This window comes from Ambystoma mexicanum, chromosome 1q (genome assembly GCF_040938575.1).
Source record: "Ambystoma mexicanum isolate Mex_15411 chromosome 1q, UKY_AmexF1_1, whole genome shotgun sequence".
Classification (NCBI taxonomy): domain Eukaryota; kingdom Metazoa; phylum Chordata; class Amphibia; order Caudata; family Ambystomatidae; genus Ambystoma; species Ambystoma mexicanum.
The window spans coordinates 49,618,483-49,642,629 of NC_090922.1; the positions used below are offsets into that span (position 1 = coordinate 49,618,483).

The 24,147-nt window shown below is 45.5% G+C and overlaps 1 protein-coding gene across 2 annotated transcripts in view; it reads right to left on the bottom strand.

The window, feature by feature from the left end:
• Positions 1 to 24,147, bottom strand: part of PMFBP1 (polyamine modulated factor 1 binding protein 1) — a 1,360,893-nt gene that overhangs the window by 902,390 nt on the left and 434,356 nt on the right. For both annotated transcript variants that reach the window (XM_069635509.1, XM_069635508.1), the window contains one exon: positions 17,933 to 18,019. In XM_069635509.1, the coding sequence (XP_069491610.1) occupies positions 17,933 to 18,019 (87 nt within the window). The remainder of the gene's footprint in view (positions 1 to 17,932; positions 18,020 to 24,147) is intronic.

Here is a 24,147-nt window from a genome sequence, read left to right on the forward strand (position 1 = left end):
ACCAGTGATTGGTTAAGTAGTAGAAAGAAAGTTCAGAAACGAAACAAACTGATTTTTTCTTTACTGAGGATTCACAGCCTGACGACGGGGAATATTCATGAGCATGTGAATCCATGCCAGACCCCATGCTGGAGAAACATAATACCACTGTGTATGACTTTTATTCTAGATCCCTTTCACCACCCACGGACTATTGATGGTCATGCTGATCCCTCTTGCCATTCCCACACTTTGCTTGCTCCTCTACCCCAAAACACACCCTCCTGGAATCCAAATGAGCTAGCACTACCAAGCAATAAAATCCAACTTTGTTCTGTATAGGGCCTGCTCATAGCGGTCTTCTGAGAGTTAATGGCTTTTGCTGCTAAATAAGCTGCAAGCATGTTTGCCTTGAACGCCTTGATTTATAAGCAATATACAACTATCTTGTCCCTCTTGCTCACTTGATCTCCTTCTCTCTCCAGTGTTATGCTGATGACACACAGCTTTCCTTCAAACTTCCCTCTACTACCTCCTCTTCCTCCTCTCTCAGCCCTGATTGTCAGTCGGCCAATCAGGCTTGGTGTGCAGCTAATGATCTCTGTCTCAACGCCAGTAAGACAGAGATCCTTCTCACTGGCACACATGCACCCTCTTTTCCTCCTACTCTCTAGCCACCCTCACTGGGCCCTCTACGCCCACCATCCTATGAGGCCAAAAATCTTGGGGTCATCTTCGACTCAATTCTCTCCTTCACTCCTCACATAATGGACCTTAGCAAGAAGTCCCACTTCCAGCTTCACCTAATCAGAGACATTTGCCCTTTATTCACCTTCCATCAGAAGCTCAATGTCTCCAGAGTTCTGGTCCTCTCTAGCCTTGACTACTGCAACAGCCTCTTTATCAATCTCCTTCTTTCCTCCCTACGCCCCCTACAGCTAATCCAGAATAGGGCTACAGGACTTATCCTTGGCCTCAAGCCCAGGGACTGTATCTCTCCAGCCCTAAAATATCTCTACTGTCTCCTGGTGGCTACAAGGATCCAATTCAAGACCCTCTGGATCATCCACAAGGCTTTCTGGGGCTTGTGGGTGATCCAGAGGGTCTTGAATTTGACCATGCTATCTCCAACAATTCCTCCCTAATTATCCCCTGCTAGTGCTCTACGTTCATCCAACTCTTTAACTGTCAAACGCTTCTCCAAACAGAGAGTGTGGGGGCCGTTCTCTCTCCCCGGCCCTGCACCTCTCAGACTTGAGCCAGACCTCCCTAAGTTCCAGAAACTGCTCAAAACTCTGCTTTTCTCTACTTCTTTCCCTTCCCTGTTAATCACCCCACTGCCGCTGAGACTGGTGGCCTGATCCTCATGAACCTCACAGGATACCAGGCCCTTCTTCCCAGTCAATACCAGAACTCCCCCCCCCTACCCCCATCACCCCACTGCACTGCCCCTGCTTGCCGGCTCTCCATCCCACCCTTGGGAGTCACCTGCACTAGCACTTAGCCTGAGGTCTCCTCCTTGGCTCCCCTTGGCACACCCCTCCTGGGCCCTCCACAGGCACTTGTCCACTCCTCTGCCCCCCTCACCTTCATCCACTTCTCTGGTACTTCTCGTCACTGCACTTACAAATGCCACAAGGCGTAGTAGGACCACAACATTATATTGTACTGTTTTGCCAAGGTTAGTCTTTCCCCTGTCTCCTTCCCATTTAGCGTTGTGGCGCTTTGAAAGACAATTCTCTTGTATAGGTACCTAACAAATGCTCAATAAAATAAAAATGCATGCCCCCGTATCTGCTCCTTGCACTGAAGATTGTTAAAGGTCAGCATTTGCAAAGGCAACCGTTTTGGCTAGTTTTTAGGTCTTACATGGGCATTTGCCAGGATCTGACATTATATGCCGAAGTACTTGCACCATTTTCAAGCTGTTGCCATTTTATGGTTAAGTGGTATCATTAAAACAGCGCTTAGAAAATGATATCCCATGCCCACAAAAATGCCGGAACAGTTAACTTTTCCAGGGTTTGTTGAAGTTAGTCTCCCCTTCAATAGCTAGTTATGGAGGTTGCTTGTAGGGTAAAGGAAGGCATGCAGTGTGGCCAGCGAATTCCTGCCCCTGATCACGTGTTAGCTCAAGGTAGAAGGCTTCTTAAGAGGCCATCTGCACAAACTGTCATTCAAACCCTGTGATCTGCCGATTGAGGGAGATTTCACTGAAGTCAAAAAGGTGGTGTTTGGTTTGGTGCGAAAGTGAAAATAATGGAGTCGCAAGTAGGGTGGCACCATCCAAGAGACCAAGGTGAGAAGTATGCTTATATGGTTGGAGGGCTGGGGCTGATGCATGCTCAGGGAACTTCTTGTCACAGATTGTTTCATTCAGCAAAACAAAAGAGGTGAGGGCTGGAAGGTTTTGAATTATTATAAACCTCTGGCATTGTTTTGGGCAACACTCCAGACCATCATTCTTCACCTGCCAAGCCATTACAAAAGAGGAAAGACCATATGCAAATCAGTCTTGATTCCACCCCAAATGGGGCAGTCAGCCCGAACTGCCTGGTCACATCCCTTCTGCGATCAGAAGCATTCCCAAACATATTTCACCCTTGTTGGGCCTCAACAGTGAGGAGTATCTCGGGTCTCTAGGCCCAGCAGGCATGGGACCGACGTCTGGGCATACCCGTACCACTCGGGTTGACTACAGCAAAACAAAAGAGGTGATGGCGTTTCCTCTTGCAATCTCCCTTACTGGCCTCCCTCATTTCCTGTCCCACGTTGACTCATATCACCCTGTCACTCCCCCTCATTCAGACAGTCTCTCCTCTTCCTCCCATAATTCCTCTTTCTCCCACCTTCCGTTAAATGTGCACGCATTTCCTTACAGCTTTCCATTCTATAGAACTTGACCTTTAGTGGCTCAGGGAACTTGGCCGTTAGTGGCTCAGGGAGTGAATAGAGGGGGTTTACCTGCTGTGTCTTCTTGGGCATGGTTTCTACACGCTTTGGCTTGATTTTCTTGAGGTGAGCAGTAGAAATCCCAGTAATATAACACGTATGCATTCCCTTTAATTGCACTTGCTTTCTCATTAGTCTCTTCCTATAATTCTCAGTCTTCTTCTCCATCTCCTTCCCCCGTTCGTCCTCTCCCGGCTGTGCCTTTTCTCTTATCCTTGGCCTTTCCTTTTTCCTATTCTGCTCTTCTGTTTGCCTCTCTTCCATCCCATTTCCTCTTTCCATTTAGTAATCTTCCCCGTTTTGCCTTCCTCTTGTGCAGCAGCCTCACTGCCCATTTCCCTCTCTTCCAGGGGCAACTCCAGCAACAAAGAAACACAGCCTTGAACTCTCTTCCAGTCTGTTTTTATTTCCTAAAACATTGACCCTTCACATGACTTAGTAGAACACCATCACAATGAGCGTTCACACATGCCTCAGGCTTAGCTTGAAGGGCAAATCCAGCCTCAAACAGACTGAGAAGCTCCGCATATTGCTTCATGCTTTAGAACCAACAACCTTTCTGGCCGTGGAACTACCCTTTCATCCCCTGGGGCGGAGGCAAACAGTTTGAAGACTGTGGGATTACTGCTGTAATGGAGAAGAAATAAATGGTCCTACTCAAGTTGTTCAAGCCGTCCATCAGATCTTGTGATGCAAACGAGTACACATTGCACAATGGTAAACAAAAGCATGAATTCCACAAACGCAACTTATACAGACATAATGCAAAATCAGGATGGTTAGGTAGCAGAGTCAGCGTTACTGTGGGGTGCTTTTAAGTCCAGAGCATTCAGAATATGAAGAGAGGATCACCTATGAAACTGAGGAGAGGCCCAACAAGATTCCAGTTCCAGCATGTAACACCAGCAGCCAGGTATCCACATTTGTAACGCCCTGCCGCAATGACTCTGCAGAGACAACATGAGGTCCACCCCCTGCTATGACAACTATCCAGCCCACTGACTCTGCAGAGACAACATGAGGTCCACCCCCTGCTCTGACAACTATCCAGCTTTTGCCAGCGTGTGAGCATCCAGATCAAGGTCAGACCAATCCAAGCAGTCAAAGTGAGGAAAGGGCCAGTCCCAGTTTCATCCTCCTTAAAGTACTCTTACTTTGGCAAAACCTGAAGTGAGTCGAGTGACTATTAGACATCAATCTGCCATTTAGATGACTGCTGATTCTATGGAAAGAGAAGATTCTCCACTTGTTGGATAAATCCATGACGTGTTAAGAGTTTCATTCTCACGCTTTCCTCTCAGGTTTTAACCTCATGATTATAGGACTTATGTTTGGTCAGAAATCATATTGATCGATTCAATTATATTACTTATGCTAGCTGAAAATGGAGAAATGCAAAGCCAACCGTGCACTCATGTGCATCTCCTAGAAAGAAAACAAGGAATAGATTGGTCTCCCTAGTGAGGAAGCCAATGAGCTGATCCAAGAAGAACCTCTATCCCTATTCCGCCGGAGGATAGATGCCTTGTGTCACCCCACTCCCTTCTCCACACGACCGCATGGGATGATAAATTGAGCAACACATTGTGGGTAATAATGATGGAAATAAGTAACACTGGTTATCAAGTGATCTTAAACTGGACTCCCATTGATAGGGGCACTATGCAAAACACCAGATTTTTTATTTTTCTGGACGGTTTCCTGTTAAGACCCTACAATACCTCTGTAAATTGAGCATGCTCCTTTTTCTATCCTCATCTATCGTACTTTCTAAAGCACCCTCTTTTTCGCGTAAACCAAGCCCCAACAAACGACAAAGTAAACTCAATTGTAAATACACCAACACTGAGTAATTCCGCACAATTTACAACAACACTGTGCATCATACCCCAGTCCAAGTATGCTCAACTGTTGTTAAAATAAAACCCATAACAGGAAAGGGAACCCAGCTGGTGACTTTATTGATCAGGTCACCTTTCTTAGGGGTGTTTCCCATCTGGAGCCATGGCTAGAGGGAATTGTTAAACGTGTTGGTGTGTTGAAGGGGGTGAGCAATTTTTTTAAAAGCGTATGCTAGACGTGTACATGCTCAGTTAAGCTATGGACGGGCACTTGTGCGTTCTGAATGTCACTGGGCTTAGTAAGATGTAAGTTGTTTTTGTCCTCCCTTGTACCCCTTCCTTGCCTTGTCGCGCCCTTTAACAATTGTGTATGGGCGTGCTATAAATAAAATATCGTATCATATCATAAAATGAGGTACAGTAAATAAGCCTTTCCTGAGCTGCCTCCCCATGAGATTTAGCCAGATAGAAGAACAAAGGAGCCAAGATGGGGGAGTCGGTTTTCTCTTCAGCCACCCTCTGCACAGTACCATCCCTATAGGCGACTGGTGGGTTCCATGTAATAATGTCCCCTCAAAAATATCGCCATGCAAATAAATCGCCATGCAAAGAAATCGACGTAAAATGGCAGTTTTTGTGGGGACATTATTACATGGAACATGCAGGGGACACCCCTGCAACTCCCAAACCATTTTTTATTATTCATGGGGAGCGGGGGCACCCCCGCAACCATGCTGCCCCTGTTCCTATATATATGGCCATATAGATAACGTCGCCACAACCTTTTCCCAGCGACATTATATCCGACGACCATATATATATATAGGGATATTATTACCCGATACCAGACTGGTGTCTATTAAAAAGGAAGGGTGGGGTTTGTGTTTTCAATGCACTTCAGTAAATGACAGGTCTTTCGCTTGACATTATGTGCCAAGAGCCCAGCCCTACGCGTGACTTAACTTGGGGGGACTTTTTCCCAGAAGGCTCCCTTTTTAATTTGACCCTAAAACCATTGGGCCGAGTCCAAATTTTTCTGAATTGTTAAAAGACTTCACAAGTACAGTGTAAAAGTCTAGGGTACATGCAAGTGAACAGCGTGCCCCACTTCTTTCAGAGGGCAGTGGCCTTATCTCTTGGGTGTTTTTGAGGCCAGAGTGTAAATGGAACCATTAGTGTGTTCCCTTTGGTTGAAATGATAGGCAGTGCCATGAGCCGACATGGAGATATGGTTTAAAGGGCAGAATAGGCCAGGGGAGGCGTTGCATGCAGCCTATTGTCACATACAGCACATGGGCTTACAACAGAACCCTCTCTTTCACGTACAGCACATGTAGCATACTTTTGGCCATGAGGAAGACCGACCCAGGGGCTGCTATTGATGCTGTCGAGATTAGAACCCAAGTCTACATGGTTACAGACTAGAAACGTAACCGCTAGACAAAGTGTAACCATTACGCAGTGTCAAATGTCTCATATTGGTAGTTGGTATGCAAGAAATAGATTTGAAATAAAAGACAATTAAAAAGTAAACCCACCATTATTTCCATGTTAATATGATTCACTGCAGTCACTAAAAACCACCTTGCACATTTCTTTGAACTAGTCACAGTCACTGGTTTAGGAGAAGATTTCCATTATGATGGTATAACCTGGGCACTGTGAGGGTTCAGAGATGAGAGGGGGACAGACAGTTGTAATATTCGCATCAGCCATTTTTACTAACAGAAAGGGGTGTGGATAAAGGCCTATCTTTATTTTATTGTTCATTTATTGTTCATTTATAATGCGCTGAGTACCAGTGAGTGGTTTCTAAGCGTGGGATCGGGATTCGAACATGTGTTGCACTGCGTTGCCTTCCTTCCAAGACAAACGTGTTGCCCCCCCGAGCTATCCTCCATACCAGGCTTCCCCCAACTGTAATCGTTCCCTATCCTAAAGAGAATGTTCCTTCCTATGAAACAAAAACTATAGCAGGCTGACCTTGTGTCCATATATTCTCTGACCCTCACACTAACATACACAATCAAAAAGGGGCAAAGTAAATGTTTCTAATTTCAATTCAACTAAAAACGTGCAGAAACCTAAACATATTACTTCAACAAAACAATCCTTGTGTCCCGGGAGTTGGCTCCCTTACCCTTAATTGTTTAAGGAAAATTGTTCAAAATATTAAGTTTCAACAATAGTCTATTAAAGGCAATGCACATGGCTTTCACCTAATACTTTGCTTGGGATGGAAAAACAAATGTCTTTTCCACGACCACGGTTGGAATATTACAAAGGAAAGTCTTTCCTAATTTTCAGGATGGTTAAACAAATGTCTTTTCTCCAATATAGGTTGAACTAAGGCAAAAGGCAAATCTTTTCTAATTCTCCGATTGACCAAATGTTCAATTTAAACAACAACTTGATATGGCAAAGTTTCTCTTTAACACACTAGTTCATAATGGGTTTCCTTGTATAATTTCCGGCCAGGAAATGTCTGGACTGATCCTCTTGATATCCTGGTTTACTCCCCTGCCATTAATATCTTCCTTTAGCTTATGCAGATCCCCTGGTGCACTCTCCTGCAGTGTATCTGTGTACCTCTTCCCAAAAAGGTATACCACCCAATGCTCTCATCAGGTCTCTCTGTAACATTCAAATTCCTCTTAGATATAAGTACTTCTTCGATAATACAAGTTTGCTGACTTCAGGTATTACTTGTTCCAACTTCCCCCATACTGACATCCCATATATGAGGGTTTGCTCAAGCTGTCAACCTTTCTTTCAATAGCTCTTAGCTCTTGGCAATGCTTGTTCCAGGTTTCCCCAAATTGACATCTTATATTGGGAGAATTGTACAACTTTTGCCTCTTTGTTTCTTCTCTAATGTATTTTGGCTTCTAGCAATGCTGGTCCCAGGTTTCCCCCCCAACTGTAAAGCCTTCCTTACAGTTGGGGGAAACCTGGAACCAGTATTGCCATATTGTATCAAACAGTAAGAAAGACACAAGTGATCACAGTTCAAGGGTGTTTATTAAACTTCAAATCGGGTTTGAAAAACGCCTATCTAAACCTAAATCTAAACATGGGAGCAAGCTACAACCATCAAATAATAACGTAGTCCTAGTGGTGTCTTGTCCAAATAAAAGGGCATATACTAATAAACCTATTGCCAATCCTTACTTCTAAATACAAATAGGGTAGGAAACCATGTTATGCAAAAGAAAAGTGTTCAAGAAATGATATGTCAGGATATTCAAGCTGTTGGCTTCCCGTCACCACGTTTTCAGCACGGGACAATGCGGCACACTTAAGCTTAGCACAGTCTCTGGCTTCTTTAGCACGAGGGTGCAGTTCAAAACTTTCGCCTTCTGTGCCAAAGTCTCTTCGTCATTCAAAGTGTCTTTTTCAGAGGGCCTGATGCAACACGACAAACATCAAAGTTCCTTTCTTCTTAGGATTTTACATGTACAAATTATCTGGTGATTTTCTGCTCACCCCGGGATACCCGCCCCGCCCCGCCCCCCCCACCCCGCCGGGCTCAGACCCACTAACACAAAGCTTTCAGTTAATCTTCCTCGGCCGGGCTTAGACCAACTTTAACTACTTCACCACAAACCTGCTTCACTGTATCAACATTGAAAGATATTCGACTGTGCATGGGATTTAGCTTGGCCCGTCGCAGTACCACTTCGACTCACAATTCTCTACAACACTTTTACTTTCCAGCTGAATACCTTACAGAGACCTTCAATTGAGCACCACTCTGTCAAAGGTATCGTATCTTGGTTCCAAAGTTCAATCACGCATCAGCAGCTCAACTTTACTTGCGTCTTTTAATCACACATATTTCAAGTAATTCTTATGTCAGCGCTCTCCGTACAATGTTGCTGCTTGCAACCTTGGCTTCAACACAGACAGGTCTGGCATTGGTCTCCCCAACTCACCGGCTGTGTTGATTTCACTCATGTTGCTTTGTTCTTGGTGCCAAGGACAGTACCATGGCAGCTGGTGATTCTTCCCGCCTTGATTATTGACGCAGGAGGGCCCCGGGTATCTCTGAAACACAATGGAGGATTCTTCAGCCTGTTTTCCTGGTCTTATGCTTTCCAATCTCGAGGGTTCATGAAAGCAACGGTTCCTTGACAAAAAGATCAAGGGAACTTCCCTCCTTGCGATCCTCTTCTGTTTTGCCATCTTTATTCTCTCGTTAAACTGTCATTTAGGAACTGCTGTTCCTCGTGTGTTTTGCCTCGCTCCGAGTGTGCTCTCGTGCTCTGCCTTTTATCTGTGTGGGGAAGCTTAATGGAAGTCAGGTGGGTGTGGTGGTCAGTAATTGCCTGACCTTGCATGGCCATTGTATTGGGACACATCAGGTATACGGCTCAGGTTTTAGTCTGATTTGCCTTATCATGGGCGGTCCGTGGGAAAGTGTTTGTGTTGTAAAGTGGGGCGGGGGGCGAGATTAAGTTTCTAAATATCCTACCCGGTAGGATGGGGTAAAGGTGTTACAAGGAAGGGGATACCAGGTCTCACCATCCGGTGTTCCACTCCCACTCCCCGAAGACCCCTCACCCAGGTGATCGTCCTGTACTGGTCCACCCCCCAGGGACTGGAACCAAAAGCGAAGGCCGTGTCCTGGCCACCTGGATGACAGATAAATGGGTGAGACACCTTCTGGTTTCTGACACAACTAACATCTCATATCAGGAAAATTGTACCACTTTTGCCCTTGCTTTTCAATTCTATTTGGTGGGTATTCAAAAATCCTTCCCAAATGTTCATTAATCTATTGGCACGTCCTGGGGACTCCAACTCTTTTAGGTTCACTCACTCATGGGCCCAGGTACGTTGCAGCATTACAAGGGTCATTGGAGGAGCTTTCTGGCAATAACAAAGCCCTTGGGGTTAATTGGAGAGCAGGACGTGCTAGAGTTTATAGCATTGGCTTGCAGGGCCAAGAGAAGCAGGGCATGGGCAGCTACCACCTTAGCAGCAGTGGCTTTTTTCACCAGGACCAGAGGAGAGCTGACCTATACTAAGAGCGAGGTTATAAAGGCAGCCAGGAGGGGCTGGGGGAGGCTGGAATGAAGAGAGCCAGATCACAGCTGTTGTCCCATCACCTTCCAGGATCCGGCAGGCATAATGAGTGCGGCGACGGTCATATGCAAAGTGGGTTATGAGGCCAACCACTTCAGGAAGGCTGACTTGGAGCTTCAGGGGCAGGAAGTGGCCATTTTACTGAGGAGGTCAAAGACAAATCGGGCTGTGAAAGGGCAATGGGTCTGGCTGCGCTACATAAGAGAAGGCAACTGCTGCCAGGTATGTCTCCTAAGAATTTTATTGGCTGTAAGACCAGGGGCGCAAGAAATCTGTTGGTGCACATGGACAGGCTGCTGCTGAAAGTGTTTCAGATTAGGGCAGTGTTGGGCATGGTTTTGAAAAGAGTGGGCAGGGACCCGAATCAGTAGGAAACCCACTCTTTTAGAATAGGAGCAGCCTCCAAAGCAGCAGGAGCAGGGGCAAGCGTCCATGGGATTAAGGAGATCAGGCGATGGAAATCAGGGTCCTACAAAAAATACATCAGGACTGATGGAATGTAGTGCACGCCACTGATGGTTTATATATTTTCTCTCCCCCATGCCGGGATGCCACGCATGACAGAAAGGTAGCATGGGTGATGGCCACTCGTTCGTAGTGAGAGCAGCTGAGTGGGTGAACGTCAGGAGGGATGGAAGAAACAGGGCCTTGAGTAATACTGACATCCTCTGGTTTGGTAAGAAAGAAATGGGATGGGATGAACTGGAGGAAGGGGTGGCACCATTAATGGAAGAAGAGCCCTCCTAATGTAGTAATTATCCACCTAGGGGACAATGACTCGGCTCAACTGGGCAGAGGTCTCCTGCTGCACGAAATGTGGTCATTGAGCAAGGCATTGGGAGCATGCGAACTGATGTGGTCAGAAATTATTCCTAGGTTTAGAGAGGCAAACGCAGCTGTTCAAAAGTCCAGAAAAAAGCTGAACATGGCAATGGCAACATTTTGCAGGTGGGCTGGTTTCTCAACAATCAGGCACGGGCTCACAAACCTAGGAGTGCCCGCATATTATGAGAAGGACAGGGTTCACCTGTCAGATATGGGCTGGTACCTCTTTTTGCTGAACTTGGAGGATGCTCTAAGAGGGCAAGGGTGTGAATAGTATGCCAGTTTTGCAATTATGGGGCGACAAATGGTAAAAAACCAGAGGCGTAGACAGGCTAGGGCCTGAGCGGGCAAGACCCAGCCAAAATCTGTAAATGCCCACTCGGCAGCACTGTGTGGTCATGTACAGATGTTAATGTCACTGGACAATCCTGGCTACGCCCCTGTCGAAAACCCCTTTTTGCTGTGGCGGTAACTCAGGTGATCGAGCAGTGCCTCAACCAACCTCCTGATCGAGGGTAAAGAGGACCATGGGTTATTGGCCCACAGTTAACCTAGCACGACAGGGGGCAACACAGTAAAAAGAGGAGGGGCAATCCCTGTGTTCATGAGCTTCCAACTTGGGCTGGTGGAAAAAGGCATGCACCGGCACTTCCTGCAGCCGATCAGCTGCGGCTGCCAATGTGTTTCGGCCATAGTGGAAAGCTCTGCAAGGTTTGGGGAGTGAGAACTAAGTATGCAGGAAAGGAATGGATAAGGAAAAGAAGGGCCGACTGTAAATAAAGAAACGGAGAAAGGTGAATGAGGTTGCCAAGAAATAGGAATATTAAAGAGAAAGGTGCTGCCGAACATAAAAGTGAAAAGTTTAATATGTGAAAAGCTGGCCTGGTATCAGTTATTTAGCTAAGGTGGGCTACAGCGGGACGGTATGTAGATTACCGGGTGGGGCTGGGTGGGAGGGGAGTCGAGAAGTATCCGACTGCCCATGTTACCAGTCCTTGGGGCTTGGTGTTATAGAGGAAAGAAGAGCGGTACATAACTTTTTCTCTGTACTATCAGTAAGTTTTTGAAAGCAGCTGGGTGATGTCGGAGATCCATTCTAAAAGCTCGAGACGTTCCAAAACCACTTTTCAATTTATTTATTAAGCGCCAAAGGAAAGCTTCCAAACCCAGTGAGCACACCACCATAAAAATGTATTAAATGCATTTAAGCATGGAAACCAAGAAAAATACCAAGCGTGTGTAAAGGTGGCCTTTCCCATCGGCATGCAGAAAAGTACTGTTGGGTGAAGCTTGGTAAGATGACGTTGCGGGCCTCAATCAACAAGAGTTTTTTTTGTGTTCAAAAGGCTTCGATTCCATCCATGTAGGACTGACATCCCAAGAGTATGTACGAAAGGGGGTGGAACGTACAAGTGCTAATAAAATTAAAGGTAGTAGTGCTAGCAGTGTTGGTATTACTAACAGCAATAATACTGATTGTAGCACTAAGACTAGTAAGATCATTATTACCACTACCACTGTTATTAGTACTAATCCTCCTCTTAATAGTACCAGTAGTAATAGTCATTATAATATCGAAAGTAGGAATAACCTTTCCACTACCAGGGTCTTTCGAGCTTTGCAATACTCCAATTCGCTAAATTCGAGTCTCAACACTCCTTGACATCCTTCCTCATGGTAGGAGAGGGAAGCTGAGCTCCTGGCGGATTTGCACGCCATAGTTGCAGCCTGCTGGATACCACAGCTGCCACTGACAATTCGGCCCCATCCAGGCTCCTGGACTGTCAGGCTGCCTTGAAAGTTCCGATGATGGGCCTGTCATTTAAAAGATGCTGGGCAGGCATGCCCCAGCAGGCAAGCTCTGGGTGGCGCTGGTTTGGGGAGGCACTTCCTTCTGGTTTCTGGTATTTTTCTCACACTGCGCTTCGCCAAAGGAGGAAAATGTCCCATCGCTTGATCCTCTCCTTTGCCTCCCAGCGGTGATGAGGAGCCCGATGTTTGCTGCTGGGCAACTAATCAGAAGTAGCGAAAGTAAACCTGGCTCTTGGGGCCTGTGTTTGCTTTCGGTCTCTAGCAGTGCAGAGGTTGCAACGGTAGCACCGGGGTAAGAAAAAGAGAGACCGTGATAGCTTCTGCTGTCCCAGCCAACACCAAAATGACATTCATGTTTGCTATGACAATCTACAGCCAAGCCTCTCTTTCCTAATCAGAGTGCTACAGTCCAACCAGTCCTCTAATACCAGCAATCGCCAAGACATTCACCCCTGGACTCTACAAGAAAAAGAAGCTTGGCATAACATGCAATCAAACTTTCGTGGTTACCTTTTTTAGACTGTTCAAATTGATGTGCGTGAATAACGCAGCTGTACCTTTGTCGCACATTATGTACTTGTTTATCCCTTGCATGTGTCATTATGGGACCTGTTGAGAATGTTTTCACCCATTTATATTCACAGCATATTCATAAACTCACACACACGTGGGTTCTGTATTTAGGATGATCATCCATTCTTTTGTCTGTAGCAGGATATACACACTCTATATACAGTGTGCAAGAGATATCACAGGGATATCCTAGATGGGAACTGGGGGATCTCTGGGGGACAGGGTAAGCCTCCAAAGTGATGCTACTACCCCTGTTTGGGGTGTGTGCAGGAAACCCCAGAACTTCCCTAGTTGTCCATGTTATGTTATTCTATTGTCCATTTGTATAGCACCTTTTACCAATGGTATGATTCCAAAGCGCTGTGGGTTGAACACCCTTGGGCCTGTAGTCCAGATCAGTGGAGAGAGTAGTGTAGCAAATAGTGGTTGGGTGCACTCAGTATGCATGCAGTCAGGACGGATTAAGTGGTGTTTAGCTGCATTGTAGTGCTAAGCATGGTGCAGTGGTTGTGTGAGATCAGTAGAATTTGTGCAGTAAGGCCAATTGGACTTGGGTAGCTGCATTCTGGCGGCAGTGGAGTTTGTGAATGGGATTATGTGCGCAGCTAGGCCAATTTACGTTGAGTTTAGATGAGTTCTAAGGACTGTTGGTTGATCATGAAGGTGTATAGGTATGTGTGCAGCTAGGCCGAATTAATCAAGGGGTATAGCCATGTTCTATTGCCTGTTGGTGCCTAGGAGAGAGTTTCTATATTGGTGTGATTGAGTGTGTGGATTCGAGGGGGACCCTGTACCTGATGTGATCCAGTGCCTGTTGTGGGGATGGCATCTCCCTTTGGGGTTCAGGGATATTAGGCTGAGCCCCTCTCTGTGTCTTATTGGGTCTGCAATTGCTTATTGGTGCTGTCTGTTGGATGATTACAGCCAGATCAGGCCCAAATCATATTGTTTCAATATAAGTGCTCGAAAGGCCCTCGGCCGGTAGTTCTGCTGAATACATTCCCAGATATGTAAGATTAGGAAAGATAAGTGCTAGTAGGCCCTCAGTATGTAGTTCTGCACTAATATTTCCAGATGAGTAGGAAAAGCAGTATATCATCTCCTGGACTGATGGGGCAATGATCAAGCATAGTTATGGCGTTGGTACATAAGTGCTATCAGTGCTTGGGTTACGAGTCTAGCACAATAGATCCAGATAATTGGAGATAGACATCTCATGGCCTCAGAGCATGGTGGATACCTGGTGGAGGAAGGCAATGATGCAACTCTTTCATGGCATAGGTACATTATTGCTATCACGATTCGGGTTTTCGAGTCCAGGGCAATGGCTCCAGATAGTTTGAGGTAGAGATCTCCTAGCCTGAGAGCCTATTGAAGGGTTGGTATTAAGGGGTTACCAAGCAGTTTCTTGGACGTGATGCCAAGTCAAGTGGTCAGGGTGGTCCCTTATGTGTCAGGAGATCCATCACTTGCTTTGCTGCCAACTCTGTAAGGGAAGGACTCTAGTATTTCCCTCAGGAAATCTCTCATGAGGAAGGAGGGGGAAAAGGGCCCAGTACTACTTGAATATGATGTAAATAATATGAAGGTGAAGAAACCCAGGGAAAATCAGCTCCAGGAAAGAGTTCCGGCCTCGCTTGTGACTCCACGTGCTGCGGGTTAATTCTAACAAGCGCACCTCAAGTACACAAGCCCCAGTGTGGATCGTGGAACAGACCCCTGAAAAGAAACATGCAGTAAAAAGGAAAATATGGAACTAGTGTACTTGCTCCACACAAGTACACTGACAGCAAGCGAGCAAACTTACTTGCAGCCTTGGTAGATATACCTCCCATCCGCCTGGTCACCACGATGGCATGGCTTCTTTCGGAAATGGCAGGCAGATTATTTGAGCGGCTGAGGGCACTGAACCAGGTTTTTAGAGAAACCTTCACACCTCAACTTAAGTGAAAACACTAGGCATACACACGACAATGAGGTAGGCCCATGAGGTAGGCACCAATCAAATAACCCTAAACTAACCCTAAACTAACAGGGTAACAGACCCACCAATCAGGGCTGTAAATGGAACAATTTGTGCCAAAGCTGAACTATAAAAGGAGGCAGAAGCATCGAGATTGAGGGAGCTAGGATGGCATTCCAGAGAGATGGTATTATTTCCATGAGAGAACTATGGGAAGGGTGGTCCAAGGGCTTTGCCTCAGCACAAATCTAAAGAAAGCCCCAAGGGCTACAGATGGGTGGTCTCTCCATAGCTCAGGGGACACCTTGTTTGTTGTTACCTGCACAAAGACATGCTATTTCCAAGTGTTTAACTAAAGCTGTGTTTCACTCCTTTGTTCCTTCTTTCTTGTGATCATCTCTAGCTCTAAATCAATGTATATAATATCGGACCAATAGGTCTGTTCAGACGTGAAACAAGTAACTGCACATTTATCATCACTGCCATTGCACAACTCAGCAGTACCTACAATATCCCCGGACACAAAATTCATAGGAAAAACCTCTGCATGAGCAAGACTCGTAGGTCACGCACGCACAGCTGCAGTGAAATGCTCACAGCACCACGATCCAGGCACATCAATGCCTACTATGCGTGCAACCGCTAATCTAATATAGGAGACACATCTAGCTAGCACTTTGCACCAAGACAGGCACACCCTGCAGGATGCGTCCGGCTGGACTGACGCAGCATGTTCATCATGCCCTTTACCACTTTCACACTTACAGAGGTACTCAACAGATGCTGTGAACAAACAGAGCACCAAGATGCAAGCACATCCCGGGCCCCACATCCAGCATCCCACGTGATCATTAAAGGACATACTCCACTCATGGAACCTACAATCCAGGTTGAGGACAAGTGAAAAATATTTTTAAAACTTGCCCAACACATTTCACAAGTACTGAAAGTGTAGTAAAGAGTGGGCATTTTCCTTTTCTGTACAAAAATTGTCTAATTTGTTTAAAAAGAAAACAAACCTCTTAGAGTCCTTGTTGGCCTGCTGTAAAACACCCTTCTTTCTCAAAACCCGAATATATGGTGGTTTTTCTTAAAACAGAGTGCACACACCACCTAACTATGCAATATACACGTGTAGATAGTTTCAGAATAATGTGGGTACTTTTACATATACTCCTTATCCGGGACTCAAGCCACGGTTTTGGTTTACACTGCATTGGATGGAGGTTACTCTACAGAATATTGTTGAAGATTAAAAAGTTTTATCTGTAGTTATTTATTTTTGGTAGGAAATTAAGCAATTTTTGCATAGCTCGTTGAGCAATCGAACAATAACTCTGCAAGTAGATATGCTTAAATAACCCAATTTCCCCTTCAAGATTATGCACCTGATTATGCACATGTAACTGTCAACCCAGGATATACTTAAAAAATGGCCACCACAAAAAAGATTGCCTGTCGTAAGCAATCCCAAGCCATATGTATTAAAATGATCTTAAAAAAAAAATGAAACACCAAAAAAAGAAGCTACAGAGGTTACAAAAAGGACAGAGGCTGGTGTCCCGAAATATTCTATAGGAGCCAGATAAAAGAAAACGAAGGGGGTCAATGCAGCATTGAGGGATACTTGAGCTACAGGTTTTGGCACTTAGTAGCAAGACTTCTTGCTCAGCAAGACTACAATTGTTTCAGGATCTCCAGTTAACATTGAGGAAAATTTGCTGCGTGCACCTGAAGGAGGCCAACGGTACCAGCGCACATCATTTTCCATGGAAAAGGGAACAATTATTGTTCAGCTCCCTTTCAATGCAGTGATAAATGCCCACTCTTCAAATATCTATGAAGCCAGAAACAAATGGCCATCATGTAACTGTTGCCTACACCCAGCCATTAACTAATGTGCTCCCTGACAAGGGTGGTAATTACAAACCGACTTGGTGAAAGCCCCCACAATGTTAGGGCCTGCTTGAGCTCCTCAAGTACATCACGCACCCAATACAAATTTGATCTAGCTCCAGAACAGACTGGCCTAGTTTAAACCAGCACTGTAAATTGACACAGAACCTATGCACTCACCACTGATAACGACCATTAGTTATCAAACACGCATCCACAGAGCCACAGTCATACCCCCCCTTCATTTGTGTCTTGCCCTCAAACTTGTTCGCATATTTTGCTCTCCTTCCTTCTTACTATTCCACCTCCAATGTGTCTATCCTACCATCCTTCCCTACACTAAGACCAAGGTCTATTAACACACTAGCGGGGTCACAGTGCGCCTAATGTTTGGACAAGGTGCAGGAGCCGTAAAACCACTACGGTTGTGAAGGGTGCAGTACAAATGCTGTCTAACATATCCTTTGTGTCATCCAAGTGCTACAGGAGCCCAACAACTGAAATGTATAAATACTAACTCCACCCTATACACCCCACAAGACCTTTCCACAAGACTTCTAGCACTTCGCCTGAGGCTCTCCTACTGGCTTCCCTTAGCACTTCCCTCCTGGGCCACTCCTCCGCCCCCCCCCCTCCATCCCCTTCCCCTGCACTTCTGTCCAATGCACCTGCACTGCAGAATGCCACAAGGACTAGTAGGATCACGACTGTATATATATTAATGTTTTTTACTGCTATTATTATTTCCCCTGTTCCCTTAACATTTAGCCTCGTGGCGCTTTGAAATATAATTTTGTTGTATAAAGCGCCTTACAAATGCTCAATAAAATGAACTTCTTTGGGACTCCTCTAGATAAAGACATGGCAATACCACAGCTAACATTAAGATCTGCTGCTGTTCCGCCTGCACAAAATAGTCTGCAAAGATTGCTGTAGGAATAAGTTAGGAAACCACCCTAAGGTAAATGGAACCAATACATGGATTGACATTTTAAGAACTCACGGTTCCATCCTTCCGCATGAGGGACGCAGGGTGATACTCTTCCAGTTCATTCTGTAGACGAGCAATGTTCTCGTCAGCTTCTTGCATCTAAGAAATTACAAAAGGAAAACATGAGGATGATTATTTGGTTTTTCTTGCCATGTGATATTTTAACATAGAACCAAAGTAAAAACAAAGATGGACAAGTTTATAGGTAAAAAACCGAATCTTTCATTTAAAGTAATGTTATCAGTACTAGCAAAGAAAAATAAAAAAAGGAAAAACGGAAAATAATCCCCATACTTACATTTTGAAAAATGTATTCTGTGCTAGGAAGTATGGCTTTTAAAGAAACATGTTACAGGGACTCATCCCCTTCTGCCAGACCCCTAATGAAGTACCTTAAACAACTCATTATACAATTATATAGGTTTTATTATGAAGCTGTTACGGAACGCTATAATGAAAATGGTAGGGATCGCCTCATCCCCAAAAAAAATCTCCCCTGATGTCCACATTAACAAATGGGCATCTGCACCATTTCCCCATCTCTTTAAAGTTGCACATTGGCTACTTTATCTTTAAACTGGCCCCTCTCTTTCCTACCTGGCGAAGTAATTACTATGGGCGATATTACGAGTATGGCAGTAAGTGGTAAAATTGGAGCTAAACGAGTTACCTCCAATTTTACCACTATGCCAAATTATGAGTTTTGTCTTTCAGTGGAAGATTTACCTCAAGCAAAACCGTGGGAGGTAAATCTTGCCACTCAACGCACAAAAATCGGCAGAATTGGCCAATTTACTGTGGCAGTAATTCTGCCGCAGTAATTCCGCAAAAAAAGCTGCATTGGGTCCAATGGACCCAAAATTAATGGGGGCTTACACCGCTCCCACCACTTGTTATCAAGCGGAATATTCGCCTGAACAAGTGGTAGGAACTGTAAATCCGTTTGGGGGTATTTCAGAGGATTTACCTGTGAAATACCTCAAAACTCATAATGATGACCTTTGAATTGGACCTTTTCTCTCCTATTAAGTGTCACTATTTTTTTAAAAAATGCGTTTTTGTTAAAACGTCATTCTACATTTTTACCAGACTTTCATTTTAAGTGGCCATTATTTTTAATGAAGCAATAAGACCCGAGCAGGTGGGGCATTACCACTTCAGGTAATGCCCCAGGGCCCATAGTTACAGGACTGAAGTGGTAATGCCCGCCCCCCCCTGCAAGGAGCTTATTGCTATTAGTACCCCAGCCTGTAAGGCGGTACTAAAAGCATTTTTTTCTGTCTCGGATCAGAAATGTTTTTTTTTCAGAAAAATGCCCACCAGGAAATGAAAAACTAAGTCCCTTCTCTTTCCATGAACCCAATTAAAAAAGTAATTAAAAAATGGCTGCCACGGAAAGGATAGAATGGATCCAAGATAGCCTGTCGGAGATCGGAGCGGACGTGCAGGGGACAGAAGTGTTCCCAAAATGGACTAAAAAGAAGGGGGAAAACCACACTTACCTGGTTCCCCGACAGGAGAAGATGGCGGCCTCCAGCTGTGAGGTGGCTAGGAGCGGCGGGGATTACCACTGGTAATGCCCCAGTTTAGAGCCTCTTCATTGGCTGAGAGGCTGACCCCTTCACATCCCCCCTGCCGGGTACTAATATGTTATTTTGACTGTGGGCTATTTTTCATGCATTTTCTGACTGATATTTCATATTTTCCTCCCTGCTCTTAATACTCTTCTGCACCATTTTCCCTAAATCAATCTTTCGTTTATGGTCTTTGTTTTCACATTTCTTGCTATAAGAGCTTAGATTCGGTTCCCACCAATTTCTGCTATATTGCACGGCCTTCAGTTTTCACTAGTGCTTCAACCCTTTCTGGCGAACTCTTCAGCAGTTAATCCTGATTCCATTTCTGTCTCATACCAGACGTTCCTGTTCTCTCTCTACTGTGCTATTGTACTCAGGGATCCTCCGATCCTTTCATATAAGCGTAATCAAAAAGTAGCACACACCGGGCAACAAGCACTGTTCATTACGGCTGGGTGAGCCCAAATCAAACACAACAGTGGACTGGATCTGACCGATGAGAGCGAACATCTGACCATGCAGCGAACATTAGTTGTATACTTCATAATACAATGGTCCAGACATTTAGAAACAATTGTAATTCAGTATGTTCATATTTTTTGTTTCCCAAGGATCTCATTGGCTAGGCTACGTCATATCCTTAGTGCTAAACGTATGTTAGTGGAACATGATTGGAGCAGACAGATCAACAGTGTCCCAAATCGTCGCCTCCCCATGTGGCGCCACATCGATTCTCACCACCCCTCCCTCCCCCTCGGAACAGTTTACAATTGGTAAAATAACATTTGTGTGCTGACCGCCGGAACTTTATTATACTGCCATTAAGAACGGCACACGAGACACCCCGCTTCTGGTGGGAAGGGAGACATTCAAACAGTACCTGCTGGATAATGGCCTTCGCAAACCTTGTGTTGGATACCCTAAAGGTTGGCCACCTCCCAGAGGCCCAGGGACTTACCATTTGATTGGTTCTCCCAGGATTGCCACTCCGTCCAGTGTCCCTTTCCCATAGCCACCTGCCGATAGGCACTTGTGGCCATGTAAATAGTTCACTGGCTCAGGTCTACTTCCCCTTAAGCCACGTGTGCCCGTAAGATTGGCTTGCTGCCCTGTCATTGCATCACCAAGTGTCATCTTGGCTGCTTCAGACTACCTGTGGCATGTTGCTTGAAATCCTCCACTCTGGCCCGTGGGAAGGGGGTGGATCATGTGTTCAGAGCAGGTTTCCCTTACAAGGCCTTGCTAAATATGTGTTTGTCCGAGTTTTCTCAGGACCTAAGAATATTGTGCAAGGATTTCCCGGGCTGATGGCATGTACAATGTGTCCTCTCCTCCCGCACTTCCCTGCAAGGCCTTTTTTTCATAGTGTGACTGCAGTTTGTTGGTGCATCCATGCTTTCCTCCCACCCTAGGAGGTGCCCCATCCCCTCTCGATTATTCCCTTAGGTGGTAGGTGTGCCCCCCCTATCTGGTGCTGAATTAGCACCTCTAGAATACTACAATGGAGAAATCATTGGGGCCACACTGACCAATGGCTGTCAAAGTGGAGCAACTCTCTCTGTTGTATCAGAGCCCTTGAGGTGGTAACATGGGGATCCCCAGAGAAGGAGTCTGCAACATGGGCTTGCCAGCTGTTTTGGACCACAACACTCATGATCTTTCACTATGGAGTATGGTAGCTAGGGTTGATGGAAGCTGTAGTCCTAAAAATAAAACTGGAGAGTGAAAGTTGCAGACCCCATATCCCAGAACATTTGCAGTTTTCCCAGGTTTTGCAAAAGAGAGCAGGTGTGCCAGCGTGCTGTACAGCCACGGGGTGAAACCACACATGGAGTAGATACCAGATTAAAAAAAAAAAAAAACCTGCAACTAAGAAATAAATAGTTTGTGCTGGATGCGTGATTTTGAATGGCAGCTTTCAGTTAAAGGTACATGAGCAGAGATAGAAGAGCCAATTCCCTGTACATTTGCGAAGAGAAGTGCTGTCTTGAGAGAGGCAAATCCCTACAAACCTAAGGGGCAGAACACTGAATCAGAAAGCAGCCAAGTCACCGCTAGCATAGCCAAACAGGATAGCCCTGGACAAATTAGACCAATAGAAAATGCCTTTTACCTGATTTAATGTGGGGGAGGGTTCAACCGCAAGGGGATGGGGTTGTGCACATAGGGCCAAGGTAAACCAAGAACAAATGGCTCAACTTATCAGGCCACCTATTGCCCCAATCACCTTTGGGGACATCCTTTAAAGAGACAGTACTCCATTTGCTTGCTGGGTTGGAGGACAGTGTTCCTGAGAAATGTTAGGAGATAGGAGCTGGAGAGAGATTTGAGGAGAAGGAGAGAGAAAGGGTGGAGGAAGAGGAGAGGGCAAGCGCAGGAGGATCAGGGGGAAGAACTTCAGTAGGAGGAGGAAAAACTGAAGGATTGCATGTGATAATATCCCCGCAAAAATGTTGCCATACAAGAATGGAGCTATTTTTTTGCTGCAATATTAGCACATGGAACCTGCGGGGGAAAACCCTGCAACTCCCACTCCCATTTACCAAATAAATTATCTCCATAAATAATGTGCCCATGCCGTTTCCCGGCGACTACATGTATGCCGACATTGTTTATCTGGATAATATTACCTGGCACCAACTGAAGCAGGCAGTGGTGGTGGAGCAAAAACCGGAGAAGGAGAATGACAACATGTGTAGGGATCCAGAAAGTCAACTGAGGTGGAGCCAGGGTTCAGCTGCAGGAAATCACAAGGTTCCAGTGCCCAAGGGAAGCGTCCAGGCCAAGGAAGACAGACTTTAGAGGACACAGGAGGTAGCAGCAGGCAGGAGTACAGACTCCTAGCAAGGTTTCTCCTTAAGGTTGCGAAACGAGTCAGGTGCGCCACCATATCCCTCAAAATGATATCTCTACAGCTAGCAATAGCAGAAGTGGCTATGGCATTCAGTCTAGGGTGGCAGGAGCAGGCAATCAGTTGGAGCCCAAGAACACTAGAAATGGTACCTGGGGCGAGCGGGAGAAAATTCAACTCAGACAAATTCGGTAGTGTGGGTGAAATACCTACAAGATGTGTCCGAGGTGGGAGAGCCACGCCTAAAAGAGGTTCTAGGGCCGGAGATGGATACCCATATTCCAGACCCCTAAAGACACCATGGGTCCCAATGACCACTGGAAGCCATCATGTCCCATGATGCCATATGGCCAACGCACAGACATTGAAGAGCAACCAGGGGTATGGGGAACTGGTCCCCTCCCACAGCAAAGACCTGCTAGGGCTCTAACTTCTTGAGGCTTTAATAACTTTGTGAAACCATGCCTTAATGGCAAACCCCCAGGAACCCTGCTGTTTAGAATGGGGCTTGGAATTTCTGGACTCTGATCAATTGGTCCTTCCAGATTGGGTGTATGCTGTTTTAGTTTCAGCCATCCTGACAACTCGTGATAATAGAAAGAGCCCTTCCAGTAGTTAAAAAAAAAAAAAAAAAAAAAAAACGAATCTGTCCATCCTCTCAGAGCTAGTCTAAGCTTTCCCTGTAATTCTTACTGTTTGGGGTGCCCAGGCCTACAAGCTGTTGGGAGACGAGACAGGAGCGGAAGACTGTGGGGTAGAGTAAACTTTTCGTTTGCAGTTCACTCCACTATTGCCCAGACCGCTTTCTAATTCATTATTCTCTACCCCCGCCCTACCTCCTGTGATTGTAAATAAAACACTGGAGTGTGACGTTTAAAGCCTAGTATCTGGCTGTTGTGTTCATCCCTTGTGTGGTTAATTTGCTTCCCCTCGTCTCCAAGAGGCCAGCTAAGGAGTGAAGTGCTTGCCTCAAACATGGTGCCGGCCTGCCCTTCGCAAGTTCGAATGCCATTTAGGCCAAATCATTCATCCATCTGAGGGCAATACATTTTGCATGCCTGAATTGGGTAATAACAAGAGCATTTATTATAGTGCTTAGAAGCGTGAGAAATCTGGAATGAAATCCTATATAAAACATGATACTTTAATAACAGTGCAATAGCGTATGTTCAGGTCAGTGTTTTCAGCAATTGGCATAGCAATGCTTTCTTCTCAATTGTTTTTCCCAGAAGGAACATGCACGTTGTTTCTGCAATCTGCGCCCTGTATAAAGACCACCAATATACGCCATAGTTCTCGAACTTAATGAACCACTCTCCCATTAGCTGTGTTTTATTCTTGAATCTTGCTGCCATCTAAACCCTTCTTCGGTAGGACTCTTAGTCTGCTTGTCCCGCTCACAAACTCCTGACCTCCAACATCCCAATCCATTACTTGGTAGAACAATCTTGCTTACCTGGTCCATCTTCCTTGAGGACATGGGGCCTTCTAGGTTTATCTGCCCACCAATCTCTAATTAGAAGTTCTTGCTCTCCGTGTGTCACGAGTTTAAAGACTTATAAATCTAACTGATCAGCTCTAAAGATGTTCAATGGGTGGAAACTGGGTGCCCCTTGATTAATAGCACAGTTGCACACCATTGCAGCTCTGCAACGATTGAGTCCCAAAAAAACATACTGGGGCCAGAGCTCAGCCATAAATAAGCAACTGATTGATGTGGGCGATTCATACATGCAAACGGTAATAGGCCAAAATAAGTGACTTGTCAGCCCCGAGCCTAGCAGAGTGTGCACTTCTGG